Source organism: Rattus norvegicus, chromosome 18, assembly GCF_036323735.1.
Source record: "Rattus norvegicus strain BN/NHsdMcwi chromosome 18, GRCr8, whole genome shotgun sequence".
In the NCBI taxonomy this organism is placed as follows: Eukaryota; Metazoa; Chordata; class Mammalia; order Rodentia; family Muridae; genus Rattus; species Rattus norvegicus.
This window is the reverse complement of record NC_086036.1, coordinates 34,439,950-34,455,745: the sequence shown is the minus strand read 5'-3', so window position 1 is coordinate 34,455,745 and position 15,796 is coordinate 34,439,950. Positions and strand designations below refer to the sequence as shown.

The window sequence follows — 15,796 nt, the reverse complement described above, 5'->3', positions numbered from 1 at the left end:
ATACACACACGCACAGTTTCCCAGGATTCATCTGTACTTTAAAGATTATTTATTTATTTATTTATTTATTTATTTATTTATTTGTGTATGCGTGTGCCTGAGTTATGTATATGCACCAGGGCAGATGTCCATGGAAGCCAGAAAGAGGGGTGGGGTCAGATCTCCTGGAATTACAGGTGGTCACAAGCCACCTATCACGGGTGCTAGGAACTGAATCTGGGTCTTCTGCAACGGCAACAGTGCCTTAAGCATTGCGCCATTTCCGCAGCCCACATAGGTATTTATTTTGTTTCCTTAGTGAAATACCATGGAATGGTAGATATGCCTTTGGAACAAATAAGCGGGGCTTGAAAATCTGGAGAAATGTAGGAAGCCATGTTATGCCTTCTCATATTGTATTGCTTCTGTTTAGTCTTAATCAGATTTCATAATAGGAAAATCTTGTTGCCCCCTAAAGACATTAGAGTGGCTTTTAAAGAAAGTGGGTCCTTACTGTGAGGTTGTAGTATACTAGAGGATGTGTCTGTGCATTGCAAACTGTATTGTGAAGTGTTAAATCAGGGACAGGGAGATGCCTCTGTGAGCGAAGGCATTTGTTGCCAAGCTGATCGATTGCCTAAGTTTGGTTTTCATGGTGTGGTAGAAGAAGAGAAACTTCTTTTACAGATTGTCCTCTGACTTACACATGCATGCTATGGCGTGTGTGCACACACTCACAAATCAATGAATAATTTTTAAATCAGCATTCTGATTAGGCACTTGGTGCCCTGACTGAGCTCCTCAGCAGTGTGCTGGCATTGCTTTCTCTCTGTTGTCTCCTCACATTGAGTCTCTGGCGTGGTTCCTATCTCTTTACTCATACCGACTGTGAATAATGCACAGTGGTTTAAGTTTGCTCTTAAAAACTGCTGTGAATTTTGGAAAATGGATGGCATTAGCAAATTTGAAGTTGACATTCGTGAAGGGATCTAACCTTGATACTCTCCATAGGCCCTCAGGTTGCTTTGATAAGTACATACTGGATATGTGGGATAGAAAAGCAGTTCAGTACCATATTTCATAGTCTGTATGCCGCACTGGACAGCAAGCAGTCCAGTTAGTGCCGATTGTGTTGAGGGTGATTATGATCTAGGCACAGGACGCACTCAGCTCAAATGGTCATTTCACTCCACACTGGTCTTCTCTTGATGATAATGACTTTAAATCACTCACACCCAAGCCACGTGTGAACCAATAACCTGGAGGTGAGGCTCTGTTGCGTTTCATCAGTGCCTAGGGCCTTTCAATCGCTCTTATCTTTTCTCTAAGTGCCTTAAACCTTGTGGAGTTGCAGACTTAAATTTCAACATTTTTAGTGATGAGAGGGATGGAGGATAAGAATAGATAGGAAGGCCACTAGGAAAGCCCAAGAATTTATTGGCAGTAATGAACTACATGGCTAAACATCAAATCAGATGTGTTTTGTCACTTAGAAGCCCGCTTGAGTGTTAAGGTTTCTTTGAAATAGTTTGAATTAGATTTGGTTGAAATGCTGAGGGAAGACTGAGAGAGAGAGCTGTAGTGAATGTATAAAATCTGCTGGCAGAACTTATTACTGTATCTACAGCAGCACTCGGTGCCACCAATGCACAGATGAAATGGCAGTCGCTGTTGCCGTGAATTGGATCCACCCAAATACAAAGGCCGCGGTGAGACCCTGCTGCCTTTCTCCTAGTTTCGTTTTCAGGGCTTGTACCTTGTCTTGGAGCAGGCTGTGTAAGGTCTCTGCAGAGGCTCTGAGCACTCCCAGGCATGGTTTGCTTTTAAGGCAGATGCAGGTAATTGCTCTGTAAGCCCTGAGAGCTCTTCTTTAAACTTGCAACTTTTCTGTCTTTGTTTCCCAGAGAGAACAAAATGCCTGGAAGACTTCAACTCTGGATATGGCTGCCAGCTGCATTAATGTCTTCTTTTATCTCTAATCCCTTACAAAGCCAAGCTTTGTCCTCTTGAGACACCAGGAGGGAATGCAGCTCACAGACCACCCAGTGATCTGCTTTAGAAAAGCTTAGAAGTAATGTAGGAAATGTGTTTGGGGAGGGATAGGTGAAGCACAACTGGCCACACTGCTTAGAATGACACAGACCTAGAACGAGCTTTTGTGGTTTGCATAAGTGTTTTCCCATCAGATGAAAACGGAATTCTTTGATGTTGAAGTCTCAAAATGGCTTAAATAAAAAGTTTTTGACCTGATTGTTAAATCATAAATTTATTCATAGGTCAAGTTCTTGTTTGGCTGTTGTTTGTGTTGTCATTTTTGCTTTTAGTCAGGAACCATATTACCAGTCTGCACAACAGCCGACCAGATGCAGGTCACATTAGAGTGGATCTCAAAGCTGCAGCTTCTTTTGCCCGCTCCTCCTCCTCTTGATTCTCACCAGCTTATGCTACAGACACTGCTTACCTCTTGAGCAAAAGAAGACACAGATAGTGCTGTTTCTCACAGTGATTGGGACTTCTCTAAAAATAGCTCAAAAAGGTCCTTTGCCAATCTGAGAGCATCCTGGAGCAGCAGAGGCTTGTTGAAGCATGCAGAGATGACTTAGACCATAGGTCGGCACTTGAAAAGACACCATTCGTCCCCCCTCTTGGTTTCACACTGTGAATGTGTCACACAGGATCCTTTCCAGCTCAGTTGTGAAGCTGGAAGGGGATTACTACATGTTAGCTTTGCTTCTGCACTGGGTCCTAAGGTCTGGTGAGGAAAATGCTTGTGTGGCTGCTGTGTCCATGGCTATCTGTGTAAGTGCCCACGTTGTTCGTCTCTTCTGCTGTAGATCTCTCCAAAGTGAAACTCATGCGCTTTGATGATCCTCTGTTGGGGCCTCGACGAGTTCCAGTCCTGGGGAGAGAGCAGAACGAGAAGACACTCATTTCTGAGAATGCCATTTTCCACGTGGACCTAGTGAGCAAGAAAGTTCACCTTACTGAGAACGGGCTGCGCGCAGACATCGGTGACACAATAGTCTATCTGGTTCACTGAGACCATGCAAACGGAAAAGTCAGGATGGTTATAGGATGCTTCTGCTCTGAGACTCTCAAGCTAGATCTAAACAAACTTCATTTCTAACTGCTGGGTTCTGTATGTAATCATAATTACCCCAATTCTTTCATTTCTAATCTAATAAACTAGCAGTTTTCAACTTTGGGCCATGTTTGTTAATTATTTTTAGTAAATAACTGCTGTTCCCTAGGAGTTTTTAATCTTTATACAGAGGTGTCAGGATGCCTCCTTCTTGGTCTGGTTTTGTTGTTTCAGATAGGGTCTCTCGCTTTAGCCCAGGCTGGCCTTGGAGGCTATATACCCTGGAGCAGGAGTTAAAGGCCATTGGGAGCCAGCTTTAGAAATTGAACTCAGGTCCCCTGAAAGAAAAGCAAGTGATCTTAACTGCTGAGCTATCTCTCTAGCCTGCTTCTTTTTCTTTTTCTTTTTGTTAAATAGGTAAAAGACACGGTTTGAAAGTCAAAACTATATCAATTCACAAAAGTCTTATATTTCCACTTCATAGCTAAACATTATTATTTAATTTCTTGGTTATCTCTTCTGTGTTTCTTTCCAAAACAGGCAATTTATTTATATTTCAATTTCATTTTTTCTAATATAAATAGTAGGAGGAAACATTTTCTATAAAATATAAATATCTTTTTTTAGAATTAAATATAAAATTATTTTATACTCTACTTTTTAAAGTTACCAACGTAACCTGAGTATGTTATCAGACTTCTCTTTCATGCTTTCTCTTCTTTGGCCCTAACCTGCCCCTCTTCTCCTTCCTTCCACCTCACTGCGTAATGTTGGTACAAAGGCTTACTTGCCTAGTCTCATAAATGGACACGTACCTTTGCAAGTAATATTCGTTATGAATGTATAGTGAGAGAATGGAGAGGCGTATCATTCAGCAGCACACAGACTTTCTGCCTTAGAGGACCCAGGTTTTGTTCTTGGTACCCACAACTACCTACAACTCGAGTTTCAGAGGATCTGACACCCTTTTCTCACCTTAGGGTCCTCAATGTACATAGTGTGCATAAACTGATACAGGCACGTGAGCGCATGCACACATACACACACACACACACACACACACACACACACACACACACACACACACACAGGAAAATAATAAATAGGTCTGAAAAGAAAGGAAACATGGTGAACGACCTTAGGAATATGTGGTACATAGTATAGTTTTGGAAGTGTGTGTTCAGAGTAAGTTTGTAGATGTGAGCTCGCTTATGGGTTCAAGGATTGATGTACTTTTGTTAGCAAAAGGTTCTCAGGTCCCTGGGAACAAGTACAAAGGCTCCAAGAGAGGCTTGGAGATACATGTGGAAGCAGAAACAGCAAGGAGGCCCCACGATACTGGTCTGGAGCTGAGGAGAAGGTGGTCTGCTGTCTGTGTTGTCAGGCTGTTAGGTGAGTGGAAGAGACATTATGTTCACTGCAGTCAGGTGTGTGGAGGAGTGGGGGACTGAAGGGGAGCAGGCCTCACTCCCAGCTCCTGAGCCTTGTAGATAAGAACTGAGAGGTAAAGGCAGATGGTGTTTCTTTGGTAGATGGTGCTCAGGATGGGACATTGATGATTAGGAACCAGAAGGAATTTGCAAACAGGTAATTAAATGGAGTCTTCTCATAGGAGCTCTTAGATTCTAACTAGATATTTTAACTTAATAGTGGAGTGTCACTATACATTTTTGAAGCAAATGATACAGTTTTATTTTCATATTTTATTGTTTTTTTAATTTTATTTTTCTTGGATATTTTATGTATTTACATTTCAAAGTTATCTCCTTTTCCCCTCTCCCATATCCCCTACCCCCACCCCTGCTTCTATGAGGATGCTCCCACCCACCTACTTCAACCTCAATGCCCTGGCATTACCCTACATTGGGAAAATGAACCTTCACAGGACCAAGGACTTTTCCTCCTATTAATGCTGGACAATGCTGTCCTCTGCTACATACGTGGCTGTAGCCATGGGTCCCTCCATGTGTACTCATTGGTTAGTGGTTTAGTCCCTGGAAGCTCTGGTGGGGTCTGGTTTGTTGATACTGTTGTTTTTCCTATGATGTTGCAACCCCCATCAGCTCCTTCATTCTTTTCTCTAATTTCTCCATTTGGGTCCCCTTGTTCAGTCCAATGGTTAGCTGCAACCATTCTCATCTGTATCAGTAGGGCTCTGGCAGAGCCTCTCAGGAGACACCCATATCTTGCTCCTGTCAGCAAGCACTTCTTGGCATCAGCAATAGTGACTGGGTTTGGCTGCATGTGGGATGGATCCCCAGGTGGAGTAGTCTCTGGATGGCCTTTTCTTCAGTCTCTGATTTACTCTTTGTCCCTGTATTTCCTCCTGTGAGTATTTTGTTCTCCTAAGAAGGACTGAAGCATTTACACTTTGGTCATCTTCTTTTTGAGCTTCATATGGTCTGTGAGTTGTATCTTGGGTATTCCAAGCTTTTGGGCTAATATCTACTTATCAGTGAGTACATACCATGTTTGTTCTTTTGTGAGGTTACCTCATTCAAGAGGATATTTTCTAGTTCTATCCATTCGCCTATGAATTTTATGTAGTCATTGTTTTTAAATAGCTGAGTAGTACTCCATTGTGTAAATGTACCACATTTTCTATATCCATTCCTCTGTTGAAGGACATCTGGGTTCTTTCCAGCTTCTGGCTATAACGCTGCTATGAACATAGTGGAGCATGTGTTCTTATTATATGTTGGAGCATCTTTTGAGTGTATGTCCAGGAGTGGTATAGCTGGGTCCTCAGGAAGTACTATGTCCAATTTTCTGAGGAACCATCAGACTGATTTCCAGAGTGATTGTACCAGCTTGCAATCCCACCAACAGTGGAGTGTTCCTCATTCTTCACATCCTCACCAGCACCTACAGTCACCTGAGTTTTTTCTTAGCCATTCTGACTGGTGTGAGGTGGTATCTCAGTATTGTTTTGATTTGCATTTCCCTGATCACTAAGGATGTTGAACATTTCTTTAGGTGCTTCTCAGCCATTCAGTATTCCTCAGTTGAGCATTCTTTGTTTAGCTCTGTACCCCATTTTTAAATAAGATTATTTGATTCTCTGGAGTCTAACTTTTTGAGTTCTTTGTATATATTGTATATTAGCCCTCTGTCGGGTGTAGGGTTGGTAAAGACCTTTTCCCATCTGTTGGTCGCTGTTTTGTCCTATTGACAGTGTCCTTTGCCTTACAGAAGCTTTGCAATTTTATGAGGTCCCATTTGTCAATTCTTGATCTTAAAGCATAAGCCATTGGTGTTCTGTTCAGGAAAATTTCCCCTGTGCCTATGTATTTGGGGCTCTTCCCCACTTTCTCTTCTATTAGTTTCAGTGTATCTGGTTTTATGTAGAGGTCTTTGATCCACTCTGACTTGAGCTTTGTACAAGAAGATAAGAGTGGGTCAATTTGTATTTTTCTACATGCTGACCACCAGTTATCCCAGCACCATTTGTTGAAACTGCTGTCTTTTTTCAGTTGGATAGTTTTAGCTCCTTTGTCAAAGATCAAGTGACTGTAGGTTCATTTCTGGGTCTTCAATTCTATGCTATTGAGCTACCTGCCTGTCTCTGTACCAATACCATACAGTTTTTATCACTATTGCTCTAATAAAGCTTGGGGTCAGGGATGGTGATTCCCCCAGTTCTTTTATTATTGAGAATAGTTTTCGCTATCCTGGGTTTTTTGTTATTCCAAATGAATTTGCGAATTGCTCTTTCTAACTCTATGAGGAATTGAGTTGGAATTTTGATGGGGATTGCTTTTGACAAAATGGCCATTTTTACTATATTAATCCTGCCAATCCATGAGCATGGGGGGGGGGGTCTTTCCATCTTCTGAGATCTTCAATTTCTTTCTTCAGAGACTTGACGTTCTTGTCATACAGATCTTTCACTTGCTTGGTTAGAGTTATTTGGGACTATTGTGAAGGGTGTCATTTTTCTATTTTCTTTCTCAGCCTGTTTATCCTTTGAGTAGAGGAAGGCAACTGATTTGTTTGAGTTAATTTTATATCCAGCCACTTTGCTGAAGTTGTTTATCAGGCTTAGTAGTTCACTGGTGGAATTTTTGAGGTCACTAGTATATTATCATATCTTCTGCAAATAGTGATATTTTGATGTCTTCCTTTCCAATCTGTATCTCCTTGACCTTTTGTTTTCTGATTGCTCTGATTAGGACTTCGAGTACTATATTGAATAAGTAGGGAGAGAGTGGGCAGCCTTATCTAGTCCCTGATTTTAGTGGGATTGCTTCAAGATTCTCTCCATTTAGTTTGATGTTAGCTACTGGTTTGCTGTATATTGCTTTTACTATGTTTAGGTATGGGCCTTGAATTCCTGATCTTTCCAGGACTTTTATCATGAAGGGGTGTTGAATTTTGTCAAATGCTTTCTCAGCATCTAATGAAATGATCATGTGGTTTTTATCTTTGAGTTTGTTTATATAGTGGATTACATTATATTGAATCATCCTTGCATCCATGGGATGAAGCCTACTTGATCATGATGGATAATCCTTTTGATGTGTTCTTGGATTCAGTTTGCAAGAATTTTATTGAGTATTTTTGCATCAATATTCTTAAGGGAAATTGGTCTGAAGTTTTCTTTCTTTGTTGGGTCTTTGTGTAGATTAAGTATAAATGTAATTGTGGCTTTATAGAAGGAATTACATAGTGTTTCTTCTGTTCTATTTTGTGGAATAGTTTGAAGAGTATTGGTATTAGGTCTTCTTTGAAGGTCTGATACGAATTCTGTACTCCTGGGCCCTTTTTTTTTTTTTTTTCCTGGTTGGGAGACTTTTAATGACTGTTTCAATTTTTTTTTTTTTTTTTTAGGGGTTTTATCTGATTCTGATTTAACTTTGGTACCTGGTATCTGTCTAGAAAATTGTCATTTCATCCAGATTTTCCAGTTTTGTTAAGTGTTGGCTTTTGTAGTAGGATCTGATAATTTTTTGAATTTCCTCAGTTTCTGTTATGTTTCTCTTTTCATTTCTGATTTTGTTAATTTGGATACTGTCCCTGTGCCTTCTGTTTAGTCTGGATTTATTTTTCTTGTTAATTTTCTCAAAGAACCAGGTCCTGGTTTTGTTGATTCTTTGTATAGTTCTTTTTGTTTCTGTTTGGTTGATTTTAGCTCCAAGTTTGATTATTTCCTGCCACCCACTCCTCTTGGGTGAATTTGCTTCTTTTTTGTTCTAGAGCTTTCAGGTGTGTTGTCAAGCTGTTAGCATATGCTCTCTCCAATATCTTTTTGAAGGCATTCAGAGGTATGAGTTTTCCTCTTAGCACTGCTTTCATTGTATCCCATAAGTTTGGGTATGTTGTACCTTCCTTTTTATTAAATTCTAAAACATCTTTAATTTCTTTATTTCTTCCTTGACCAAGTTGTCATTGAGTAGAGTGTTGTTCAACTTCCATGTGTGTGTGGGCTTTCTGTTGTTTTTGTTGTTATTGGAGACCAGCCTTAGTGATCTGGTGATCTGATAGGATGCATGGAATTATTTCAATCTTCTTGTATCTGTTGAGGTCTGTTTTGTGACCAATTATATGGTCAGTTTTTGAGAAGGTACCATAAGGTGCTGAGAAGAAGGTATATTCTTTTGTTTTAGGATAAAATGTTCTATAGATATCTATTAAATCCATTTGGTTCATAACTTATGTTTGTTTCACTGTGTCTCTGTTTAGTTTCTGTTTTTATGATCTGTCCATTGATGAGAGTGGTGTGTTGAAGTATCCTACTATTATTGTGTGTGGTACAATGTATGCTTTGAGCTTTAGTAAAGTTTCTTTTATGAATGTGGGTGCCCTTGCATTTGGAGCATAGATGTTCAGAGTTGAGGGTTCATCTTAGTAGATTTTTCCTTTTATGAGTATGAAGTGTCCTTCCTTATCTTTTTTTTGATAACTTTTGGTTGAAAGTCAATTTTATTTGATACTATAATGGTTACTCCAGCTTGTTTCTTGGGACTATTTGCTTGGAAAAAAATTTTCCCAGCCTTTTACTCTTAGGTAGTGTCTGTCTTTGTTACTGAGGTGTGTTTCCTGTATGTAGCAAAATTCTAGGTCCTGATTATGTGTCCAACCTCTTAATCTATGTCTTTTTATTGGCGAATTGAGTCCATTGATGTTAAGAGATATTAAGGAATAGTGATTGTTTTCTGTTATTTTTGTTCTTAGAGGTAGAATTCAATTTGTGTAGCTATCTTCTTTTGGGTTTGTTGCAAAAAGATTACTTTCTTGCTTTTTCTAGGATGTAGTTTCCCTCCTTGTGTTGAAGTTTTCCACCTATTATCCTTTGTAGGGCTGGATTTATGGAAAGATATTGTGTATATTTGGTTTTGTCATGGAATATCTTGGTTTCTCCATCTATGTTAATTGAGAGTATATAGTAGTTAATTGAGAGCTGGATGTAGTAGCCTGGGCTGGCATGTGTTCTCTCAGGGTCTGTATGACATCTGTCCAGCATCTTCTAGCTTTCATAGTCTCCTTGAGAAGTCTGGTATAATTCTGATTGTTCTGTCTTTATATGTTACTTGACCTTTTTCCCTTACTGCTTTTAATATTCTTTCTTTGTTTTGTGTATTTGGTGTTTTGACTATTATGTGATGGGAGGAATTTCTTTTCTGGTTCAATCTGTTTGGAGTTCTGTAGGCTTCTTGTATGTTCATAGGCATCTCTTTCTTTAGGTTAGGGAAGTTTTCTTCTATAATTTTGTTAAAGATATTTACTGGCCCTTTGTGTTGGGAATCTTTGTTCTCTCTATACCTATTATCCTTAGGATTGATCTCATTGTGTCCTGGATTTCCGGGATGTTTTAGTTTAGGGGCTTTTTGCTTTGCATTTTCTTTGACTATTGTGTCGATGTTTTCTATGGTATCTTCTGCCCCTGAGATTCTCTTTTCAGTCTCTTATATTCTGTTGGTGATGCTTGCATCTGTGACTCCTGATCTCTTTCCTAGATTTTTTATCTCAAGGGTTGTCTCCTTTTGTGATTTCTTTATTGTTTCTATTTCCATTTTTAGATCCTGAATGGTTTTGTTTAATTCCTTCACCTGTTTGGTTGTGTTTCCCTATAATTCTTTAAGGGATTTTTGTGTTTCCTCTTTAAGGGCTTTTACTTGTTAACCTGTGTTGTCCTGTATTTCTTTAAGGGAGTTATTTATGTCCTTCTTAAAGTCCTCTATCATCATGAGTTGTGATTTTAAATCCAAATCTTGCTTTTCTGGTGCATTGGGATATCCAGCATTTGCTTTGGTGGGAGAACTGGATTCTGATGATGCCAAGTAGTCTTAGTGTCTGTCGGTTAGGTTCTTGTGTTTGCCTCTTGCCATCTGGTTATCTCTGATGTTAGTTGGTCTTAGCTGTCTGTGACTGGAGCTTGTCCCTCCTGTGGGCCTGAGGGCCTGTGAGCCTGTGATCTTAGGAGGGAGAGCACTCCTGGCAGACCAGCTCTCTTCAGGCAGGTTTTGTGTCTGAGGGTTGTGGGACAGCCCCAGCTCTGGGCACAGATGGAACTTATTGTGGGTTTTTTTTTTTTTTTTTTTTTTTAAAGAAAGGGTTTCTCTGTGTAGTCCTGGCTGGCCTGGAATGTTGTAGTCCAGGGTGGCCTTGGACTTGGAGATCTGCCATCTTCTGCCTCCCAAGTGCTAGGATTAAAGGTGAGTACTGCCATGCCTGGCTTAATGTTTTAATATTTTGATATTCCCTTTGAAAATATATTCCCTTTGATATTCTTAAGAATGTGGGCTTAGGCACTCATATCTCTGGGTCTGAAGCTAGCCTGGTCTACAGAGTGAGTTCCAGGATGGACAGGGCTGCACAGAGAAACCCTGTCTTGAGAATCCCAAACAAAAAATGTATGGACTTAACACTAGTGGCTTGTTCAGTTTTTTCTCTTCAGTGTCTTGGATATCACATTTATATTAGAGCAGTAGTTCTCAACCTTCCCAATGCTGTGACCCTTTAATATTGTTCCTCATGTTGTGGTGACCCCCCTATCCCCACCATAACATTATTTTCATTGCTACCTTATAACTGTAATTTTGCTGCTTTTATGAATCATAATGTAAATATCTGTTATTCAGAATTCTGATATGCAAACCCTGTGAAAAGGTCATTCAACTCCCAAAAAGGGGTTGTAACCCACAAGTTGAGAATCACTGTTAAAATACCCCAAACTTGGGGTATTTTTTTTTCTTTTCTTTTTTTTTTTGGAGCTGGGGACCGAACCCAGGGCCTTGCGCTTGCTAGGCAAGCACTCTACCACTGAGCTAAATCCCCAACCCCCAAACTTGGGGTATTATAAATTAAGTTTCTAATTGTTCACTGCTATGCTGTACACTAAGTCTAACTAATTTCATGTTAAAACAAAACCCTAAAGTAGAGTAGAATATTACTCTTCTATGGGTCTTGACGAATGTAATAAAGGAATGCTTACTGCATTTCCAATTTGTTCCTTTCATTTCTTGTGATGGTAAATTGAGAGGGGTGCTGTTCGGAGCTTTGCTACTAGCCTCACAGATCTTCAGAGTACTTGAACTGTAGCTGGACCAGAGCTCCATGTGCTGTAACTAGTTTACATTCCAGATCTTAAAGACTCAGCATGTAAAGAATGCATTTATCTCTAACACTTTTTAAAATATTGATTGAAGGGGCTGGAACAATGGCTTAGAGGCTAAGAGCACTGACTACTCTTCCAGAAAACCAGGTCTTAATTTTAGGAACCACATGGTAGGTCACAACTGTCAGTGACTCTGATCCAAAGGAATTTGTCTTAGTCAGGGTTTCAATTCCTGCACAAACATCATGACCAAGAAACAAGTTGGGGAGGAAAAGGTTTATTGGGCTTACACATTCACATTGCTGTTCATCACCAAAGGAAGTCAGGACTGGAATTCACACAGGGTAGGAAGCAGGAGCCGATGCAGAGGCCTTGGAGAGATGTTACTTACTGGCTTGCTTCCCCTGGATTTGTTGTTGTAAAAATATAAAAATAAAAAGGTATAGTTGTCTTTTTTTGTTTTTTGTTTTTTTTGTTTTTTGTTTTCGTTTTTTTGGGTATAGTTGTCTTTTACCCCGCTAGCTCTGGCACCATAGTGTCCCAAGATATCTGCTGGATATCTTGGTGGAAACACATCCCAGCCGCACACTTTCCTACACTCAAACCCTCACATAAAAGAACACACAACACAATAACCTTAGATCCAATTGATAAGATATAATTGCCCACTTAAACATACAAAGCCCGGTACCATCCATCCCTTAGGAGCATTGATAACAACCTGTAAATACACAGAGCACAATTTTAACATCAGCTGCCATGGCTTCTCACCCTCTCTCTATCTCCTCTCTCCTGTCTCTTCCTCTCTGTTCTAGTCTCCTCCTCTTCTTCAAACTTCTCTCCCGCCCATCCTTCCTTCTCCTCCAATGACAGGCCTCCTTCTATCCTGTACCTACCCCTCACCTGTACTTTACAAATTCAATGGGGAAAAGGTTCTGGTGAAGTCACCTGATTCCTGAGTACATGACTAGGCAGCTGTCCTTGGGGCAGTGGAATTAGCATCAAAATACAGATAAGTTCAGGGCAAACCACAACGTGGCTTGCTCAGCTTGCTCTCTTATAGAACCCAAGACTACTCACAATGGGCCAGGTCCTCCCTGCTTGATCACTAGTTGAGAAAATGCCTTTAGTTGGATCTCCTGGAGGCATTTCCTCAACTTAGGTTCCTTTCTCTGTCATAACTTCAGCTTGTGTCAAATTGATATACAAAACCAGTCAGTACAGGATTTGACACCTTCTTCTGGTCTTCTGTGCACCAGACATGTACATGAAACAGACATTCATGCAGACACAACACTTACACAGTTAAAAAAAAAAAAAAGAAAGAGAAAGAAAAGAGATTAAATGCCAACATAGTATTGTCTCACATTTATTGGGTTAAGTTGGCTTGCTTCTTTGTGCTTTTTGTTTCACTTGACAAACAGAATTTAAAATAGCTCAGAATGTATTTCTATTAGCAATATGTCTAGGGGTTTGTTGAAATTCAAACTAAACATTACTTTCATTGAACCATTTGAAGATAAATTATCTCAGTTTGTTCCATTTCGAGACTTGATAAATTCCAGGATTCCCCTTGCCAATGATAGTTTGTGACAACTTCCAGGGCTTTCTGTTCCAGAAACACCTTCCTGGATGTTATTTCCAAAGCTTTCAGTGCAGGCCACTTCTCCCTTTTTAAAAAGAGCACTCTCAGCATGTTCAGTTGTGAAGACTTTGGATACTTCTGTATCCAAAGGGAGAAGGCCCATTTGAGTTAAAGGAAACCCCTTCACTTTTCCAGCCATGTATGATGTGGTTCTTTTACCCCCATTTGTAATTAGAAATATATGGTTCAAGGTTCAATACTTCTATATATTGGGGATCGTCTGTTCTCAATCGCTTTCCTTAATGGTTTTCTGATTCTTTGAAGACTTTTTTCCTTGATAAGCAGGCTGGAAGACCTTTTTCATCCTGCTTTTGGGTAAATTATGGAATTGTGTCATCTTTCAGGACTGAACCACTGGTCCTGTTGATGAAGCCTTGTCTAATAGGGTAGAAAAGTGCAGCTTCTGAGACAAGAGACATGGTGGCACTAGCAAGGTGAGTACTTAGTAAAGTGTACCCTTCAATACACTCCCTTCAGTCTCTCCCTTCAGATTAGAAAGAAACGACAGACCCTCAGTTGGGCATGTGCTGTCTTCAAAAAAAACAAAACAAAACAAAAAAACCCCCAAAAACCAAAAAACCCAAAAAAACAAAAAAAACAAAAACAGTGTCCGTCAGACTGCTATGACCTCGGGTTCCAGAATACCAAGGTAACATTCTTTTAAAGGCATGCTCCCCTTTGGTTTGAATCTGAGTTTAGAGTCAGTCTCCTTATTGTCCAAGGGGAAGGATAGCCAGGAGACAAGACACTTCTAACAATGAGCTGGCTGGGACATCATTTCTCCAGGTGGTGTGAGGACATTTCCTTGCTCAGTACACACATACCACTCTTCTCACCCATGCCCTCTGAAGATGAGCATTTAATCTCCGACTTGAGGTAGGAAGTCAGGGGACTGTCTACTCAGGGTTTGCTGTTAGTTGGAACATCTAGCCAATCTCTTTGTGAAAGGGGCCAGGGAAAGAATAATAGCTTGTAGGGAGAATGGAGTTACCTAGTGCCATGTGTACTTGAAAAGGGGGCCACCTGCTTGGCTTGTGAAAGGAGAAGGCCCATTTGAGTTAAAGAAATGCTTCATTCTCGACTTAAAATGTCCCGTCTTAGCCAAGTGAAACTTTTATTTCTGGTGTCTGCCTGTAATTTCCATCCCTTTGATATAAAAATCTCAGAGCTTCAACTTTAATTAAGAACTGAAGTAAACATGGAGGCTTGAGTAGAAGGCATGATAAATTCTCAGCACTGCAAGTTTGATTAAAGGATTAGTAGAAACTGCCAACCTGATGTCCTGATGTATTCAACATGAGGGGGCATTCAACATTGGGTGGGAAAGGTGTCTAGCTTCTTAGAAGAGGGAGTTGGAACAGAGTGAAGCCAGAAAGAGGCATGACACAGTTTACCAATTTGACAGCATTACTAGGTAGGAGGAGCAGATGAGACTGACTGCCGTCTCTGTCTCTGTCTCTGTCTGTGTCTCTGTCTGTCTGTCTGTCTGTCTGTCTGTCTGTCTGTCTCTCTCTCTCTCTCTCTCTCCTTCTCTCCAGGACCACCATCTTGCTTTTAGTACCAAAAGTTCTCTATCTTAGTAAAATATTTCTCCTGGAAAACTGAGATAGTTGGTTATCCCAACTATATTTCAAGGCATTTGGGTAGTACATATATTGACTAAAAAACAAAAACAAAAACCAATAAAAACAAAACCGAAAACCAATCAACCAACCAACCAATCGACCAACAAAAAAACTGATCCAGATTTCCTTGCCTTCTTTGTTGCTCAGGAAAGCAAAGAATGCTCATGTTATATACTGGATGCTGACGTCTTGTTAATGGTAGCTGCCATTAATTGTGTGTCTACCAATGCACCAAGTACATGATATTGTTGAATGTATATGGAAACTAAGAGCTAGAGTACTTAAAACACAGAAGGAGGAGGAAGATGAGGCCAGAGAGGAGGTCAGTGAAGGAATCTTTCTTAAGCAAAAAGAACTGGAATGTAGCTGAGCTAGGGTTGAAGTTCAGTGGACACAATCTTCTCTTTCTGTTTGTGAATGGACAGCTTCTTTGACTAGCATAGTTTTGTGGTCATCCATCATGTCCAAGCTTGTTCCTGTTCTTCAGGGTGGCATAAGCATTGTCATAGATAGGGTTTTACTACTGTGAACAGACACCATGACCAAGGCAAGTCTTTTTTTTTTATTTTTTATTTTTTTTCCTTTTTTTTTATTTATTAACTTGAGTATTTCTTATTTACATTTCGAATGTTATTCCCTTCCCTGGTTTCTGGGCCAACATCCCCCTAACTCCTCCCCCTCCCCTTCTTTATGGGTATTCTCCTCCCCATCCTCCCCCCATTACTTCCCTGCCCTCAACAATCACGTTCACTGGAGGTTCAATCTTAGCAGGACCAAGGGCTTCCCCTTCCACTGGTGATCTTACTAGGCTATGCATTGCTACCTATGAGGTCAGAGTCCAGGGTCAGTCCATGCATAGTCTTTGGGTAGTGGCTTAGTCCCTGAAAGTTCTGGTTGCTTATCATTGT

The 15,796-nt window shown here is 40.2% G+C and overlaps 2 protein-coding genes across 4 annotated transcripts in view; both read left to right on the top strand.

The window, feature by feature from the left end:
- Positions 1-3,179, top strand: part of Lars1 (leucyl-tRNA synthetase 1) — a 54,464-nt gene extending 51,285 nt beyond the window's left edge. Inside the window, 1 exon segment of one of the 3 annotated variants that reach the window (NM_001009637.1) lies at positions 2,814-3,179. In NM_001009637.1, coding sequence (NP_001009637.1) covers positions 2,814-3,019 — 206 coding nt within the window. In that variant the 3' untranslated portion in view covers positions 3,020-3,179. 3 annotated transcript variants of the gene reach the window in all.
- Positions 3,180-3,331: 152 nt separating this feature from the next.
- The window catches only part of Plac8l1 (PLAC8-like 1), a 32,542-nt gene continuing 20,077 nt past the window's right edge, over positions 3,332-15,796 (top strand). Inside the window, exon 1 of the mRNA XM_002728543.7 lies at positions 3,332-14,139. Coding sequence (XP_002728589.1) covers positions 14,021-14,139 — 119 coding nt within the window. The 5' untranslated portion in view covers positions 3,332-14,020. The remainder of the gene's footprint in view (positions 14,140-15,796) is intronic.